This window comes from Heloderma suspectum, chromosome 15 (genome assembly GCF_057233095.1).
Source record: "Heloderma suspectum isolate Gila_16-S chromosome 15, 16-S_ref, whole genome shotgun sequence".
Lineage (NCBI taxonomy): Eukaryota > Metazoa > Chordata > Lepidosauria > Squamata > Helodermatidae > Heloderma > Heloderma suspectum.
In genome coordinates, this window is record NC_139472.1 from 5,923,881 (window position 1) to 5,939,116 (window position 15,236).

A 15,236-nucleotide genomic window follows, 5' to 3' on the forward strand; every position below is an offset into this window, starting at 1 on the left:
AGAGGACTTGAGATGTTATTGTCCTCCTCCAGCCCTGTTTGGTTTTTGTTTTAAGGCATCCCTTTCAATAGACACCAGCGAGAGAGGCGTCACCTCGTAGTCTTTTAACAGTGCGCTATAGGCTTGGTAAGAGGTTTTGGCTAAGTGTGACATTCACAGCTTACATTCAGCTGTTGGCACAGCCTACACAAGTGACCCTAGACAGGCTTTGTTTGTTCCTGTATCCTGTTTTGTTGTTGTTGTTGTTTCTTTTAAACTCTGTTGCGCGAGAACTGGAGACAGGGGTCATGTCCAATCGGGGACGTCGGAGATCGCAGAGTCTGGTCTGGAAGAACCAGGGAGAATCAGTTGAGTTATGATGAAATAGATGGTGAAAACCGAGACGGCTCTTGTTGTTTTTTTTTTTTTTAAGGAGTTGTGGTCTAGATCCACGCTCGGAGCTGCACCACAAGAGCCAGAAGCAGGCCCCTAGGCAAAAGTTATTACTAAAAAGGTCTTGACGCACCATCTCTGTGCCTTCGTCGCTGCCTCTTCACAGAGAGCGGCTGCTGCAGGGGTCAGCCCAGGCTGGCTTTGCGCTCCAATAGATGCTGCAGTCCCCTCGAGGCGAGGCATGACCGGACTCTTTGTCAAAGACTCGTCGAGGACACTGACAGGGTGGGCGAGGAAGGGGGCGGGAAGTTGAGGAGCTCCAGCACAGCCACGCCCACACTGCTGCGACGGGTGAACATGCAGGATGCTGCTACCCACTTGTTCGTGCGCGGACTGTACTTCTCAATGGAGTTCAGGCTGGAGCTGCCGTCATTGCCTCCTACTGCATACAGCCATCCATCCATGGCCACCAGGTCATGGGTGCTCCTGCGAAGATGAAGTCCAAAGCATAAGTGACCGGCTATGTTCAGTGGAGGCTGCTGGCTCTGATGTCGGTGGGGTTGTGAAGCCATTTTGGGTTTCAGTCAGAGCTAGCCAGAACTCTAAAGGAGGTATCCAAGGTGCTGAACCCTACCCCAAAAATAGGTCCAGCACCTTGGATATCTCCGTTAGAGTCCTGGCTGGTTCTGACTGAAACCCAGAATGGATGCACAGCCCCACCAAAATCTGAGCCACCAGCCTCCACTGACTGTGTGGATAGTGTCATGATAGAGTTTAGTCACTAGGTGGCATTAGATCTATTGTATTTGGGTGGAATCAGGAGTTACTTGATCTGTTTTTGTTTAAGAAAGACAGTAATGTTTTTGTCTGGCTTCCTGACTGGTGTGTCTCCTAAGCCAGGGGTGCTGAACCTCACAACCAGGGGCCAAATCCAGCCCACCTGGGGTTCCCCAAATGACCCTTTCCCCTCGACAGCCAATCGTTTGGTGGTTTCCTGGCTTTTGCACAGTTTTTTCCTCCTTGTAACTCAGTTTTTCCCCATTGTGCATCCCACTTTTATCCTCATATGAGAGGGGCTATAGCTCAGTGGTAGAGCCCCTGCTTTGCAGGCAGAAGGTCCCAGGTTCAATCCCTGGCTTCTCAGCGTAGGGCTGGGAAAGAAGCCTGCCTGAAACTCTTATCAGCTGCTGCCAGTCAGGGTCAACAATACCAGACTGCATGGACCAAGGTTTGGATTCAGTATACGGCAGCTTCCTACCTTCCGTAAAGGTTGAAATGCCTCTCCTAAGGCTTGGTTACTGAGTAGGAGCTTTAAGCTACAATATGTTTGCATTTTGGGCCCCATCCTACAACTGGAATGTGGCCCCCGAGAGCTTCCCTGACATGGACTTCAACCACTGGGCTGAAAGAGGTTCAGTACTCCTGCTCTAAGCCTTCCTTGACACTAACAAAGTATACAATTATTGTAATGTGCTGCAGAATACAACACGTTGAAAACCAAGCAGAAAATTCAACTAGTGCTAAATGCCACCACCAGATTACTGGCTGAGACTGGGTGCATTTGACCTTCACTGGTTGCCTATTTGTTTCCAGGCTTAATTCAAGGGTGCTTTTCTATAAAGCCCTAAATGGCTCGGGTCCTGGGTCCTCAAAGGACTGCCTTCCCTTATATAACCCCTCTAAGGCACTCTGTTTAATGTTTGAGATCCTGCTCTGGATGCCCTTGCTGAATGAAGTTTAGTGCGAGTCTACCAGGAGCACAGCCCTATGAGTGGTGGCATCAGTGTTGCTGCTTAGCCCCAATCCCTCTTTGAGATGAGCTACTCCCTACCTCCGGATGTTCATAGGTGCCACACTTTCCCATGTGTTGGTTTTTGGATTGTAGCGTTCCACTGAATTAAGGCAGCTGGTCCCATCATTCCCACCTGCCACGTACAACATCCCTTCCAAAACAGCCACGCCAGCACTGCTGCGGCGACTGAGCATGTTGGCAATTGGAGTCCACGTATTGATCTGGCAAGAAGGAGGAAAGTGTGTGTGTGTTGTAGGAGGAACTCTTACTGAGCATTTTAGGTTACGGGAATCCTTTCCCCTCTTCCCCATTTCTTGATGTTTCTAGACATCGCTGCAAACCATGGATAAGGAAACTCAATTATGGTTTGGTGTGATGTCTGAACTGAGAAACCATGGTTTGAAGAGGATCTGCAAACCATGGTTTGTGCTAACTATGGTATGGTGTGGTTTACAAATTGACAAACCATAGTTATAGCCGTTGTTCTGCCTCCGGAGGACACTGCACCTAGAGATGCTTGTATGACCCCCCCCTCCTCTTTCATGCCCACAAGGAGAACAAATTTTGATGTTAAAATTAACCACAGTTCCCCGTGATGTCCAAACTCAGGGAACTGTGGTTTGTTTGAAAAACTCTGGTTTGAGAACAAGCCAGGATCTGGAATCATGGTTTGATCCTAGCTTTTTCTCACTAGCCATAGTTGAAAACATCACAGTTCTTACTTTCAAAGGGAATTATGGTTAGTTTAAAATCAAAAGCAGACACTTTCAAACTCGTCCTTGAAATAATGAAAGAGGAGAGCGGGGAGGAAGATGTGAGCCTGACGTTTGCCACAGTGTGTTCACATAGCAAGAAGCCATGGTTACCCCTTATGTCTGAACAGAAACACACAAATACACACCCAGCTTCACTAAAATCACCGTTACTTTGACAAACCATTTTGGATTAACAGAGCCTGCAAATATAGTATAATTCCCTATGGATAAGCACTGTTTTTCCCCTCTCCTTTCTGAGGTAGTAAGAGACACACATCGGGAATTACAATTCCTATAAAAACAACAAAGAATCTTATGGCACCTTATAGTCTAACAAATTTAGGGTGCAATCTTATGCATGTTTAGACAGAAAAAAGTCCTTCATCACATAGCATTCCTCAGCCAGCATAGCTGGCTGCATAAGATTGCACCCTTAGTCTATGAAAGCTTACATGAGAATACATTTGTAAGTCTTTAACATGCCATAAGATCCTTTGTTATTTTTGTTGCAGTAGGCTTAGACGCAGTGGTGTCTCAGAGCCAGGGCTCACAGAGATGCAGCACTGGCACTTTTCTTTATTAGCAGGGTCGCTGATTTCATCTGCCACCACCCCACCATTCCCTGTTCCCTCCGAGTTTAGCTGCAATCCTCATGGTAGGGAGGGGAAATGAATTGTCCCAGCAACAATATATTGTTCCTTGTTCTAATGTAAAGTATTGGGGGGTGGCTTGGTCTCGAATGGGCCGTTAAGACCCATGAGCTTTACAACAGACCTGCTCCTGGTCGAGATGACAACTGCTAGAACGGGTTTGTTGATATGGATCCACACCGCTGCCTGAATTGTTGGCCTCTCCTTGTGGGCATGGCTATGGGGAGTCTAAACTTCAGCATTTACCATGACACCCCAATGAACACGGCCACCTTCTGGAAACCGTTACAATTCCTACATTGCTTTTTATCCCCTGCTGCTCATAAGCTCTCATACTATTCATCTCTCCAGCCTTCCAAGATCTGCCCTCCACCCTCTCCCACAGTGGCACCACCCCTCCAGCTGCCCGCAATGTCCATATCCACCATTACACTCTGTGCTTTGCCTCTGCACAATTACCTGTGGCTCGTACTTCTCCACGGTTGCCAAGTGCGACGAACTATCGTATCCCCCAACGGCATAGAGGTTGCCATCTGCAGGGAGGTGGAAAAAGACAGGCACAAACAACTCGTAAAGAATATTGCTGTGATACAACAGTCCTACCCAAAAGCACATGTTGTAAATCCCTCATACAGCTCAGTCTGAGGGCTACTCATTGTAGAGGCGCAGGGCAACATTTATGGGCAGGCAACTACCTTGGCATGCCAGGTGTGTGGGGCGCCTGTCAAGAGTGATTTGCTTAGCTATCCTTTCACCAGCTGAAACGGATAATACAACACAGTTCATTTTCGCTTATAACACTGTCAGCACTTACCTGTATGGCCAGCACGAGGTTCACTTTTTTCACTTCAGTTTTTAAATGGGCAGGAAATTGCACAACAACATCGGGACACATTTAACAAATGGTATGCATGCGAGTGATTTTAGTGACTTATATGACTGGGATAGATCATGCCTGTAAATGGATGCATCAAAGTCAGGAAATGGTTTACAAATGAAATAAAGTGTAAGGCATTCAGAATCTGAACAAAACATAGTGAGCAGGCATGAAAGACATTGCCTAGGGAGCCATTTTGTCTAGGGCCTACTCTGCTGAGGTGCTCGCCCCATGTCTGGGCTATGCTCACACACAGAAAACTAGCATGTCAAGAAGAAAATTAGGTAGAACCTTTCCCCCTCATATGCTAGTGTTCGATATATAGGAATGTTTTTTTCAGGGGGCGGAGAGCCCACCAACCCCCATCTTCAGACAGAAATGGTACAGCTTCTCAGGACTAGGCATGGGACTGTACAGAGGGAGAGGAGAAGCAGGGCCATTCTACCTGCCCTGCTATTTGTTCAGTCGTTAAGTCTTGTCCGACTCTTCGTGACCCCGTGGACCATAGCAAGCCAGGCCTTCCTGTCCTGCGCTCTCCCCCGGAGTGTGCTCAGGTTCATATTCATTGCATCGGTGATGCTATCTAGCCATCTCATCCTCTGCCGTCCCCTTCTCCTTTTGCCTTCAGTCTTTCCCAGCATCAGGGTCTTTTCCAGGGAGTTTTCTCTTCGCATTAGGTGGCCAAAATATTGGAGCTTCAGCTTCAGTATCTGTCCTTCCAATGAGCACTCAGGGTTGATTTCCTTTAGGATGGACTGATTTGACCTCCCTGCAGTCCAGGGGACTCGTAAGGGTCTTCTCCAGCACCACAGTGCGAAGGCATCAATTCTTCAGCGCTCAGCCTTCCTTACAGTCCAGCTCTCACAGCCATATGTTAGTACTGGGAAAACCATAGCTTTGATTATGCGGACCTTTGTCGGCAAGGTGATGTCTCTGCTTCTTACTATGCTGTCTAGGTTTGCCATAGCTTTCCTCCCAAGGAGCAAGTGTCTTTTAATTTCAGGGCTACAGTCACCGCCTGTGGTGATCTTGGAGCCCAAGAAAGTAAAATCTGTCACTGCTTCCATTTCTTCCCCTTCTATATGCCAGGAAGTGATGGGGCCAGATGCCATGATCTTCGTTTTTTTAATGTTGAGTTTCAAACCAGCTTTTGCACTCTCCACTTTCTCCCTCAACAAGAGGCTCTTTAGATCCTCTTCGCTTTCTGCCATTAGGGTAGTATCATCTGTGTATCTGAGGTTGTTGATAATTCTCCCGGCAATCTTAATTCTGACCTGTGATTCATCCAACCCGGCGTTTCTCATGATGTACTCTGCATATAAGTTAAATAAGCAGGGCGACAATATGCAGCCTTGTCATACTCCTTTCCCAATTTTGAACCAGTCGGTTGTTCCATGTCTGGGTCTTACTGTTGATTCTTGACCCTCGTACAGGTTTCTCAGGAGACAGGTAAGGTGGTCTGGTACTCCCATCTCTTTAAGAATTTGCCACAGTTTGTTGTGATCCACACAATCAAAGGCTTTAGCGTAGTCAATGAAGCAGAAATAGACGTTTTTCTGGAATTCTCTTGCTTTCTCCATGATCCAGCAAATGTTGGCGATTTGATCTCTAGTTCCTCTGCCTCTTCGGAACCCAGCTTGTACTTCCAGTAGTTCTCGGTTCACATACTGCTGAAGCCTAGCTTGTAGGATTTTGAGCATCACCTTGCTGGCATGTGAAATGAGCGCAATTGTATGGTAGCTTGAACACTCTTTGGCGTTGTCCTTCTTTGGAATTGGAATGTAAACTGACCTTTTCCAGTCTTGTGGCTACTGTTGAGTGTTCCAAATTTGTTGGCATATTGAGTGCAGCACTTTACCAGCATCATCTTTTAGGATTTTAAATAGCTCAGCTGGAATACTGTCATCTCCGCTAGCTTTGTTGTTACTAATGCTTCCTAAGGCCCACTTGACTTCACTCTCTAGGATGTCTGGCTCAAGTTCAGTGACCGCACTATCATGGCTATCAGGGACATTCAGATCTTTCCTGTATAGTTCTTCTGTGTATTCTTTCCATCTCTTCTTAATCTCATCTGCTCCTGTTAGGTCCCTGCCTTCTTTGTCTTTTATCGTGCCCGTCTTTGCACAAAACGTTCCCTTGAGATCTCTCATTTTCTTGAAGAGATCTCTAGTCTTTCCCATTCTATTGTTTTCCTTGATTTCTTTGCATCGTTCATTTAAGAAGGCCTACTTTTCTCTCCTTGCTATTCTCTGGAACTCTGCATTCACTTGGAGATATTTTCCCCTTTCTCCCTTGCTTTTCGCTTCCCTTCTTTCGTCAGCTACTTGTAAAGCCTCATCAGACAGCCACTTGGCTTTCTTGCATTTCTTTTTCTTTGGGATGGATTTCGTTGCTGCCTCCTGAACAATGTTACGGACCTCCGTCCATAGTTCCTCAGGCACTCTGTCTATCAGGTCTAATCCCTTAAATCTATTCGTCACCTCCACTGTATATTCATAAGGGATATGATTGAGGTCATACCTGAATGGTTTAGTGGTTTTCCCTACGTTCTTCAATTTCAGCCGAAATTTTGCAAGAAGCAGCTCATGATCTGAGCCACAGTCAGCTCCAGGTCTTGTTTTTACTGACTGTATGGAGCTTCTCCATCTTTGGCTGCAAAGGACATAATCAATCTGGTTTCGATATTGACCATCTGGTGATGTCCATGTGTAGAGTCGTCTCTTGTGCTGTTGGAAAAGAGTGTTTGCTATGATCAGCGTGTTCTCTTGGCAAAACTCTATTAGCTTTTGTCCTGCTTCATTTTGTACACCAAGGCCATGCCTGCCTGTTATCCCGGTGATTTCTTGACTTCCTACTTTAGCATTCCAATCCCCTATGATGAAGAGGACATCTTTTTTTGGTATTAGTTCTAGAAGGTGTTGTAGGTCTTCATAGAACCGATCAACCTCAGCTTCTTCGGCATCAGTGGTTGGGGCATAGACTTGAATTACTGTGTTGTTGAATGGTTTGCCTTGGATTTGTACTGAGATCATTCTGTCATTTTTGAGATTGTACCCCAGTACTGCTTTTCCCACCCTTTTGTTGACTATGAGTGCTACTCCATTTCTTCTAAGGGATTCTTGCCCACAGTAGTAGATATAACGGTTACCTGAATTAAATTCGCCCATTCCTGTCCATTTTAGTTCGCTGATTTCCAAGATGTCGATGTTCAGTCTTGCCATCTCATGTTTGACCACCTCCAGCTTACCTTGATTCATCGATCTTACATTCCAGGTTCCTAAACAATATTGTTCTTTACAGCATCGGACTTTCTTTTCACCACCAGACACATCCACAGCTGAGTGTCCTTTCGGCTTTGGCCCAGCCTCTTCACTCTTTCTGGCGCTACTTGGAAATTCCCTCTGCTCTTCCCCAGTACTATATTGGACACCTTCCGACCTGAGGGGCTCATCTTCTGGCATCATATCTTTTAGCCTTGTGATATGTTCCATGGGGTTTTCTTGGCAGGAATACTGGAGTGGGTTGCCATTTCCTTCTCCAGTGGACCACATTTTGTCAGAACTCTCTACTATGAACTGTCCGTCTTGGGTGGCCCTGCACGGCATAGCTTATGGCTTCGCTGAGTTACGCAAGCCCCTTCGCCACAACAAGGCAGTGATCCATGAAGGGGCTGCCCTGCTAAATGACTACTAATTTTTTTTCTCCCCTCCTCATCCTTTTTCCCTTGTGCGTCGTGTCTTCTTAGATTGTGAGCCTGCAGGCAGGAACTGTATTGCTTTACTGATTGCATGTAGGCCACTCCGGGAGCCTTTCTGGCTGAGAAGTGGGACAAAAATACTTTAAATAAATAAATGGGACAAACCAGGACATGCAGGGTCAAGGAGCACGCCAGGACAATGACAAACCAAGTTGAGGAGCAAGCCAGAGGTCAGGGCCAAAAGATAATGATGAAGGAACACACTAGAGCTCAGGAAGACGGTGTTGCTCAAGCACGGCTCAGCTGGAACAGGGAGCCCCTTTTATGCTCCTTCCTGCCCAGAAGGATCCAACAACCAGCCTGGATGGTCAGGGCCGGAAGGCGCTCCTCTGAGAAGCTGCCACCTGCAGTTCTGTGGTTCACCACATGGGGGAGCTGCACAGAGCTCCTGTAGATCAGGGGTGTGGAACCTCTTTCAGAATACGATTGCAGAGAGGCTCTCGGGAGCCGCATTCCAGTGGTGGGTGGGGCTGAAGGCAAAAGTGGGTGGAGCCAAAGGGAAAAGTCGCAGGGCCAAACGCGACAGACTATTTTAGCTTAAAGCTCTTACTGCCCCTAGCTGAACCTTGGAAGAGGCATTTCACCCTTTTGAAATGAGGAAAACAATGCAAAAAAGCTGGGAAACCACCAAACAATCAGTGGTTGAGGGGAAGCAGTGTCACCATCTGGGGGACCTGGAGGGCCACACCCCTGCAGTAGATCCTACCAGCATCCCAGACAAGGCTGAATTAGAACTAGGCCAGAGAAAGATACCGTACAAAAACCAGAAGGCCAAAGGAGATGAGCCACCAATGACCATGCCTTGGTTTTGAGGGAGGCCCCTCTGGGGAAGATTACCTCTTGGAGCGTGAACACAATATTCTTTTCTGCTCCTTCGCGGTGGCCTTGTCTGGCACAGGGACACATCAAAATTCACAAGGCGATTTCTGAACCATTCCGTGTGAGTGAGATAGTGGCCCGGTGAGTCCGCCTCATCCTCGTCGTGATAGCCTAGCCTATGCTCCCTGCTGTTATGGTTAAGCTTGTTTTCTGACAGGTGATGTGCTAGGGGTGAATGGGGTGTGTGGAGTCATGGTGACAATGTGTTGCATGCATGAGTTGAGCGGGGAATAAGTCAGAAGCCCTAGGGGCTGGATAAGGGCAAACTGGAGCAGAAGGAACACACAAGACCCACCAGCAAAGAAACCCTGCAACAGATTCACATGCAAAACGTGCCCCGAAAAGGAGCCGTTCCACAGGCTGGGGCATCTCAGCCAGTTACAGAATGTATCATGGTGCTAGTTCTTTAAAGGCAGGCCTGTGCTTAGCTTGGCATTCCCCTGCCCAAGCATAGCAATCTGAATGCAGAATCTAGGTTTGATTTTTAAAAACAAGAGTCAAGTTTGTAGCCCTTAAGGTGGTGAGAGAGGGTAGAACACATGAGGGTAATGCCTTGTGAAGGCTCAGAAGATTAGGGTACAGGGAGGTGGTGCTACTGAGTATGGTAGCTATCGGTCCTGGAGATGCGGGTGAGGCTTCCTAACTATTTGGCCCTACTATACGTAACTGAAACTGAATAGATTATATAAGTGGGGCCTGCATAAAATGTCGCAGTGTTCTTGTTCAGTGCCCCCTCCAGGTTGTTCCGTTCCATCCCCCACAATAGTCATCCAGAAAGGCTTTTTTTCCTGAAAATTGGGGCCTGGCAATTGGGACTCATTTTAAGAACCTAAGAAGAGCCCTGCTGGATCAGATCAAAGGTCCATCTAGTCCAGCATTCTGTTCACACAGTAGCCAACCAGCTGCCCATGGGAAACCCACAAGCAGGACGGGAGTGCAACAGCACCCTCCCGCCCATGTTCCCCAGCAACTGGTGTACATCGGCATATCACCTCTGATCCTGGAGGTAGCATATCGCCATCAGGACTAGCAGCCATTGATAGCCTTCTCCTCCAGGAATTTGTCAACCCCCCTTTTAAAGCCATCCAAGCGGGTGGCCATCACTATGCCTTGTGGAAGTGAATTCTGTAGTTTAACTCTGCGCTGTGTGAAGGACTTCCTTTTATCTGCCCTGAATCTCCCACCATCCAGCTTCATGGGATGGCCCCTTGGGTCCTAGAATTCCGAACAACAGCAACAGTTCCTCCCTTTCAAGGTAGAAGCTGCCCTCACCCAGTGTGGCCACCCGGACGTATCTCCTCCTGGTGCTCATGGCGGCGATTGAGGTCCAGGTGCCCGTCAGGGGATCATATCTCTCAGCACTGAGGGAGGTCAAGAGAGAGAAACAACAGCATATGGCCAAGCGCTCTTATGACCAAATTGGCACTGCATTAAAAAAAAGCAAAAGATGGGATCGTAGCAGGGACTGAAGGACTCGCCCGAATCTGAGGTTGACGGGCGCTTGAGGAGATGCCGCTGCTACCCGCCCACGTGAGCTGGGCCTCATGAGACCCTGGAGGGCTCGGCAAGTGGTCCAGGAGTGCCCTGCAGCTGCCTGTCCTCCAGCCGAGCCGCCATTTTGACGCTCTAGTTTTTCGCATAACTAAAGTTGCACACAACGGTGGTTGTAAAGGGTCGTTTCCGCAACATTGGAGGGCTAATTTTTAATGTCTTTAATTATTATTTTTATATTGTATTTCATTGTGAACTGCGTAGGGATTTTAATATATTAAATGGTATAAACGTATTAAAATAAATACATACATACCTAAAATAAATACTAAGGGAATCCCCTTACCTGTTGAGACATGAAGCTCCGTCATATCCTCCAGCAGCATAGAGGAGTCCGTGCAATGCTGCCACCCCTAAACAGCTCCGTCTGGTTCCCATCGACACCTCCGTCTGCCAAGAGTTGGTGACGGGGTCATACGATTCTACCGTGGCCAAGTCCGATGTTCCGTCATAGCTGCAGCGAAATGGGACTTTAAAAAGCAAACTTTGGAGGGTAACCAAAAAAGGGTACCCAAATTATCAGCGTCTTGGAGCACCTTTCCGATGAGGAAAGGCTACAAAATGTTCAGGGATTTTTTGTTTAGCAAGAAAGGCAACTAAGGAAGGACATAATCAGCTTATATAACATATGCATGGTTCAGAGAAAGTAGACAGGGAAAGGGATGTTTTTCTCCATGTTTCATAATAGAAATTTGGGGTCATCCAATGAAAGCAACAGAAAGAAGATTCAGGAGAGACGAAAGGCAAAGACTTTTTCACACAGTGCATAAACTGATCGGTCCTGGGTCGTAGTCTGAAGGCACACAAGGCAGCCACCTTGCTGGAGCTAAGCAGGTCTGGGTCTGGTCAGTGCTTGGAGGGGAGACCAGCTGGGAACCACATGTAGCCACCTTGAGTTTCACAATGGAAGAAAGGTGGGATATAATGAATGAATGAAAATGATTTATGGAACTCACTGCCACAAGATGAGTTGATGGCGAGTAGCTTAAGATGGCTTTAAAAGGGGAATAGACTTCTCCTCCATGGATTTGCCTATCAATGGCTATTTGTCATGATGACCCTATGCAACCTTCAGGTTCAGGGATAGTATGCCACTGAATACCAGTTGCTGGGGAGCATGAGAGTGGGCTATTGCCTTCAAGCCCTACTTGCGGACTTCCCAGGGGTATCAAGTTGGTCGCTGTGGGAAACAGGATAGGAACATCAGAAGCTGCCATATACTGAGTCAAGACTCTTGGTCCATCTAAGCACAATACTGTCGACAATGACTGGCAGCACTGGCTCTCCAGGGTTTTGAGCAGGGTTCTTTCCTAGTGCTACCTGGGGATGCTGCGGGGGATCGAACCTGGGACCTTCTGCACTCGAGGCAGGTGCTGTGCCGCTGAGCTACAGGATGCTGCAGCCGATGGTCTTTTGGTCTGATCCAGCAGGGCTCTTGTGTGGTTATGGTGGTGCTGGGGACTGAACTGGAATTACTATGAAATGCCATCAAGTACCGCTTTCGGGCTGATCAGATGATCAACCAGTTATAGGGTCCTAGGATAGGAAATGCCGTACAGGTTGAGACCAGTGGTCCATAGTGTAGCATTCTATCCTCTGGCCAATGCCAGAGAGATGATGCTACCAAATGTTATGAAATCCTTTCCTTTTGGAAGCCCGCTGGGTTCCTTCTCTCAGTTTTTAAGTGATTTTTAAAAGGCTCTTTTTAAAAGGCTTGTAGCATGATCTGAAGTATAATCCCTCCCTGGTCACGTCCCCGTTTCACCACAACTACTATAGGCAGGATATATACATGATTCTCTCCCCCTTATGTCTACTGTTGCCTGGAAAACATGTTAGGGCATGAAAGAGAGTGGCAGAAAGGCTGGCCCTACCATTAGGCAGAGTGAGGCGGTTACCTCAGGTGGCAAGATGCTGGAGGAGAGTTGTGTGCCACTTGACTTGCCTTCTGCTCCCTAAGCTGGCCTGCATCAGGTGACTGGAGGACACTGTTCCATCACCAGTGCTGAAGAAAGATACAAGTGACAGTCCAGTTGGCTTTTGTATGCAGAATGGGAGGGGGCGCCATCTTGTTCTTTGACTCAGGCAGCAAAATGTGTTGGGCCAGCCCTGGTGGGGAGAGGGTGTGTGTGGGGGAGAAAGAAGTGGTTCCTCCTTGGCAGACCATTCCTCCTTACCCGCCCACAGCATACAGCTTGTTCCCAATGGCAGCGACGCCCACCCTGGCCCGGCGGGTGGACATGGAAGCGACCATGTGCCAACGGTCTGTCCTGGTGTCGTAGGCCTCACAGTCACCATGGATGGCAAACAGGCTGCCTCCACCTGCAGGAGACACAACCGGAAGAGAGGGCCTCGTTGGAAGCCAACAGAACGCCAGGGGTAAAGAAAGCAGCTCTTTGCCTGGCATATGCAAACTGGTTGTACATTACACTTGTGCATCCAGTTGTGCAAGTATAACTGTGCAACTGCTTGTGCAATGGAAAGATTCAGCAGGGTTCCACTTGCGCTATTTAAGTTTGCAGAGTGACACCACTGGATACCACCCAGTATAAAAATCTTTAACATACAAAACTTTTAAAACAATTTAAAACATGTAAAAAACAGTTACAATAAAATGCTCGGACCTGATCAAAACAGCTGACATCAAAAGTCCCATCATATGCTGTTAAATGCCTGGGAACAGAGGACAGTCTTAACCTGGTGCTGAAAAGATGACAATGTTGGCACCAGGCAGACCTCACTGGGGAGAGTGTTCCACAACTGAGGGGCCACCACTGAGAAGGCCCTCTCCCGTGTTGCTGTCCTCTGAGCCTCCTTCACAGGAGGCACTTAAAGGCGCACCTCAGGTATTGATCGTAGTGTCTGGGTAAGTTCACAGGAGTAGAAAGGCAGTTAAGGAGGAAAAGACAGAATCGCTACACAACGTACTTGAATTGGCAGTACTAGGATCCACGTGTCATAGTTACATCCCGTATGGACTACTGTAATGTGGGGCTGCCGTTGAAAACTGTTCAGAAACTTCAGCTAGTCCAGAATGCTATGGCCAGACTGTTGACCTGGGCCAGTTACAGGGAGTATGTGGCTCCCTAAGCAACTTCACTGGCTACCAGTTTGTTTCTAGGCAGAATTCAAAATGCTGGCTATGACCTATAAAGCCCTATTCGGCTTGGGACCAGGCTACCTGAAAGACCGCCTTCTTTCACACAAGTCTGCCTGATTCTTAAGATCTTCTGTAAAGGGCCCTTCTTTGGAGACCACCACCTTCAGAGGCGTGTTTGGTGATGATGCAAGAGAGGGCCTTTTTGGTGACTGCTCCCAGGCTGGGGAACTCCCTCCCAAGGGAGGCTAGGTTTGTTCCCCCTCTGCCATCCTTCTGATAACAGGCAAAGACTACTTTATTCACAAAGGCCTTTGGCCTGTAAGGGGTCTGTAGGTTGGGTGCTGTTTTTATTCTGTTACCGTTACGTTTCTGATTGTATTTTAATGTGTTTTATTCTTTTAATCTATTTTAAATTGCTCAGTAAGCCACCTTGAGTGCCATTTTTTAGTAGAAAGGTGACATATAAATCAAATAAATGCATATATATCTGGAAGCCCCCAGAGTCAGAAACAACCTGACCAGCAGATATGGCACTAAGAGGGAACCACCTCCCCAAAAGGCTAGAAGACCGCACCAACTTTTCACCCGGTCCACTGTCTGCTCCTTCTTTTGTCCACCCTCCAGTACCCGTCCCAAATGCTCCCCGGTCTTGGTTGTACTTACCAACGGCAAAGAGCACAGCGCTGGCCCCCTCACACCGTCGGGGGCGGGTTCGGCTGTTGCTAAGGACCCCCCTCTGCTCAGGCATGAGGTGATACTTCAAGGCCTCAATGAGGAGGTCTTTGCACTCGGAATGGTGCCTCACAAGTAGTTCTGTGTCCACATTGCTCATCAAGAAGTCGCGGCTTAGGAGTGGAAGACGGACACACTTCATGAGCTGGGGAAGGAGAAAGGAGAAAGAAGAAAGCAGGGGGAGAAGAACTCAATAACTCATGAAGAAGAACTCTTCCGAGAAGAGAAGGCTGAGGGGAGATGTGATAGCACTTTTCAAGTACCTCAAGGGTTGTCACATAGAAGAGGGCTGTAACGTGTTCTCCATCATGTGGCGAAAGTGGATCGGGAGACATTTTTCTCCCTCACTCATAATACTAGAACACAGCACCATCCGATGAGGCGGATTAGTGGTAGATTCAGGACAGATAAAAGGAAGGACGTCTTTACACAGTGCATCGTTCAACTACAGAATTCACTTTCACAAGATGGATTGATGGCTGCCAATTTGGATGGCTTTAAAGGGGGACTTGACAAATTCCTGGAGAAGAAGGCTATCAATGGCTACTAGTTCTGATGGCTCTATGGATCAGAGGCATCCATGTACCTCTTAAGGAGCGCCTCCAGCAACACCAGACAGGCCGCTTAACAAGATCAGCCTCGGATGGCCTTCTCTCTGTCCCATCAGCCAGGACAGCTAGACTGGTGGGGACGAGGGAGAGGGCCTTTTCTGTGGTGGCCCCCACTCTGTGGAACTCCCTCCCTAGGGAACTCCGTCATGCCCCCTCTTTA

At 47.8% G+C, this 15,236-nt stretch overlaps 1 protein-coding gene across 2 annotated transcripts in view; it reads right to left on the minus strand.

Annotated features, from left to right (window-relative positions):
- Window positions 1–409: 409 nt before the first annotated feature.
- Window positions 410–15,236, minus strand: part of KLHL17 (kelch like family member 17) — a 37,351-nt gene continuing 22,524 nt past the window's right edge. For both annotated transcript variants that reach the window (XM_084821688.1, XM_084821689.1), the window contains 7 exons: window positions 14,397–14,610; window positions 12,811–12,955; window positions 10,920–11,087; window positions 10,355–10,443; window positions 4,029–4,102; window positions 2,204–2,385; window positions 410–858 (listed from right to left, as the gene is read on the minus strand). In XM_084821688.1, coding sequence (XP_084677814.1) covers window positions 630–858; window positions 2,204–2,385; window positions 4,029–4,102; window positions 10,355–10,443; window positions 10,920–11,087; window positions 12,811–12,955; window positions 14,397–14,610 — 1,101 coding nt within the window. In that variant the 3' untranslated portion in view covers window positions 410–629. The remainder of the gene's footprint in view (window positions 859–2,203; window positions 2,386–4,028; window positions 4,103–10,354; window positions 10,444–10,919; window positions 11,088–12,810; window positions 12,956–14,396; window positions 14,611–15,236) is intronic.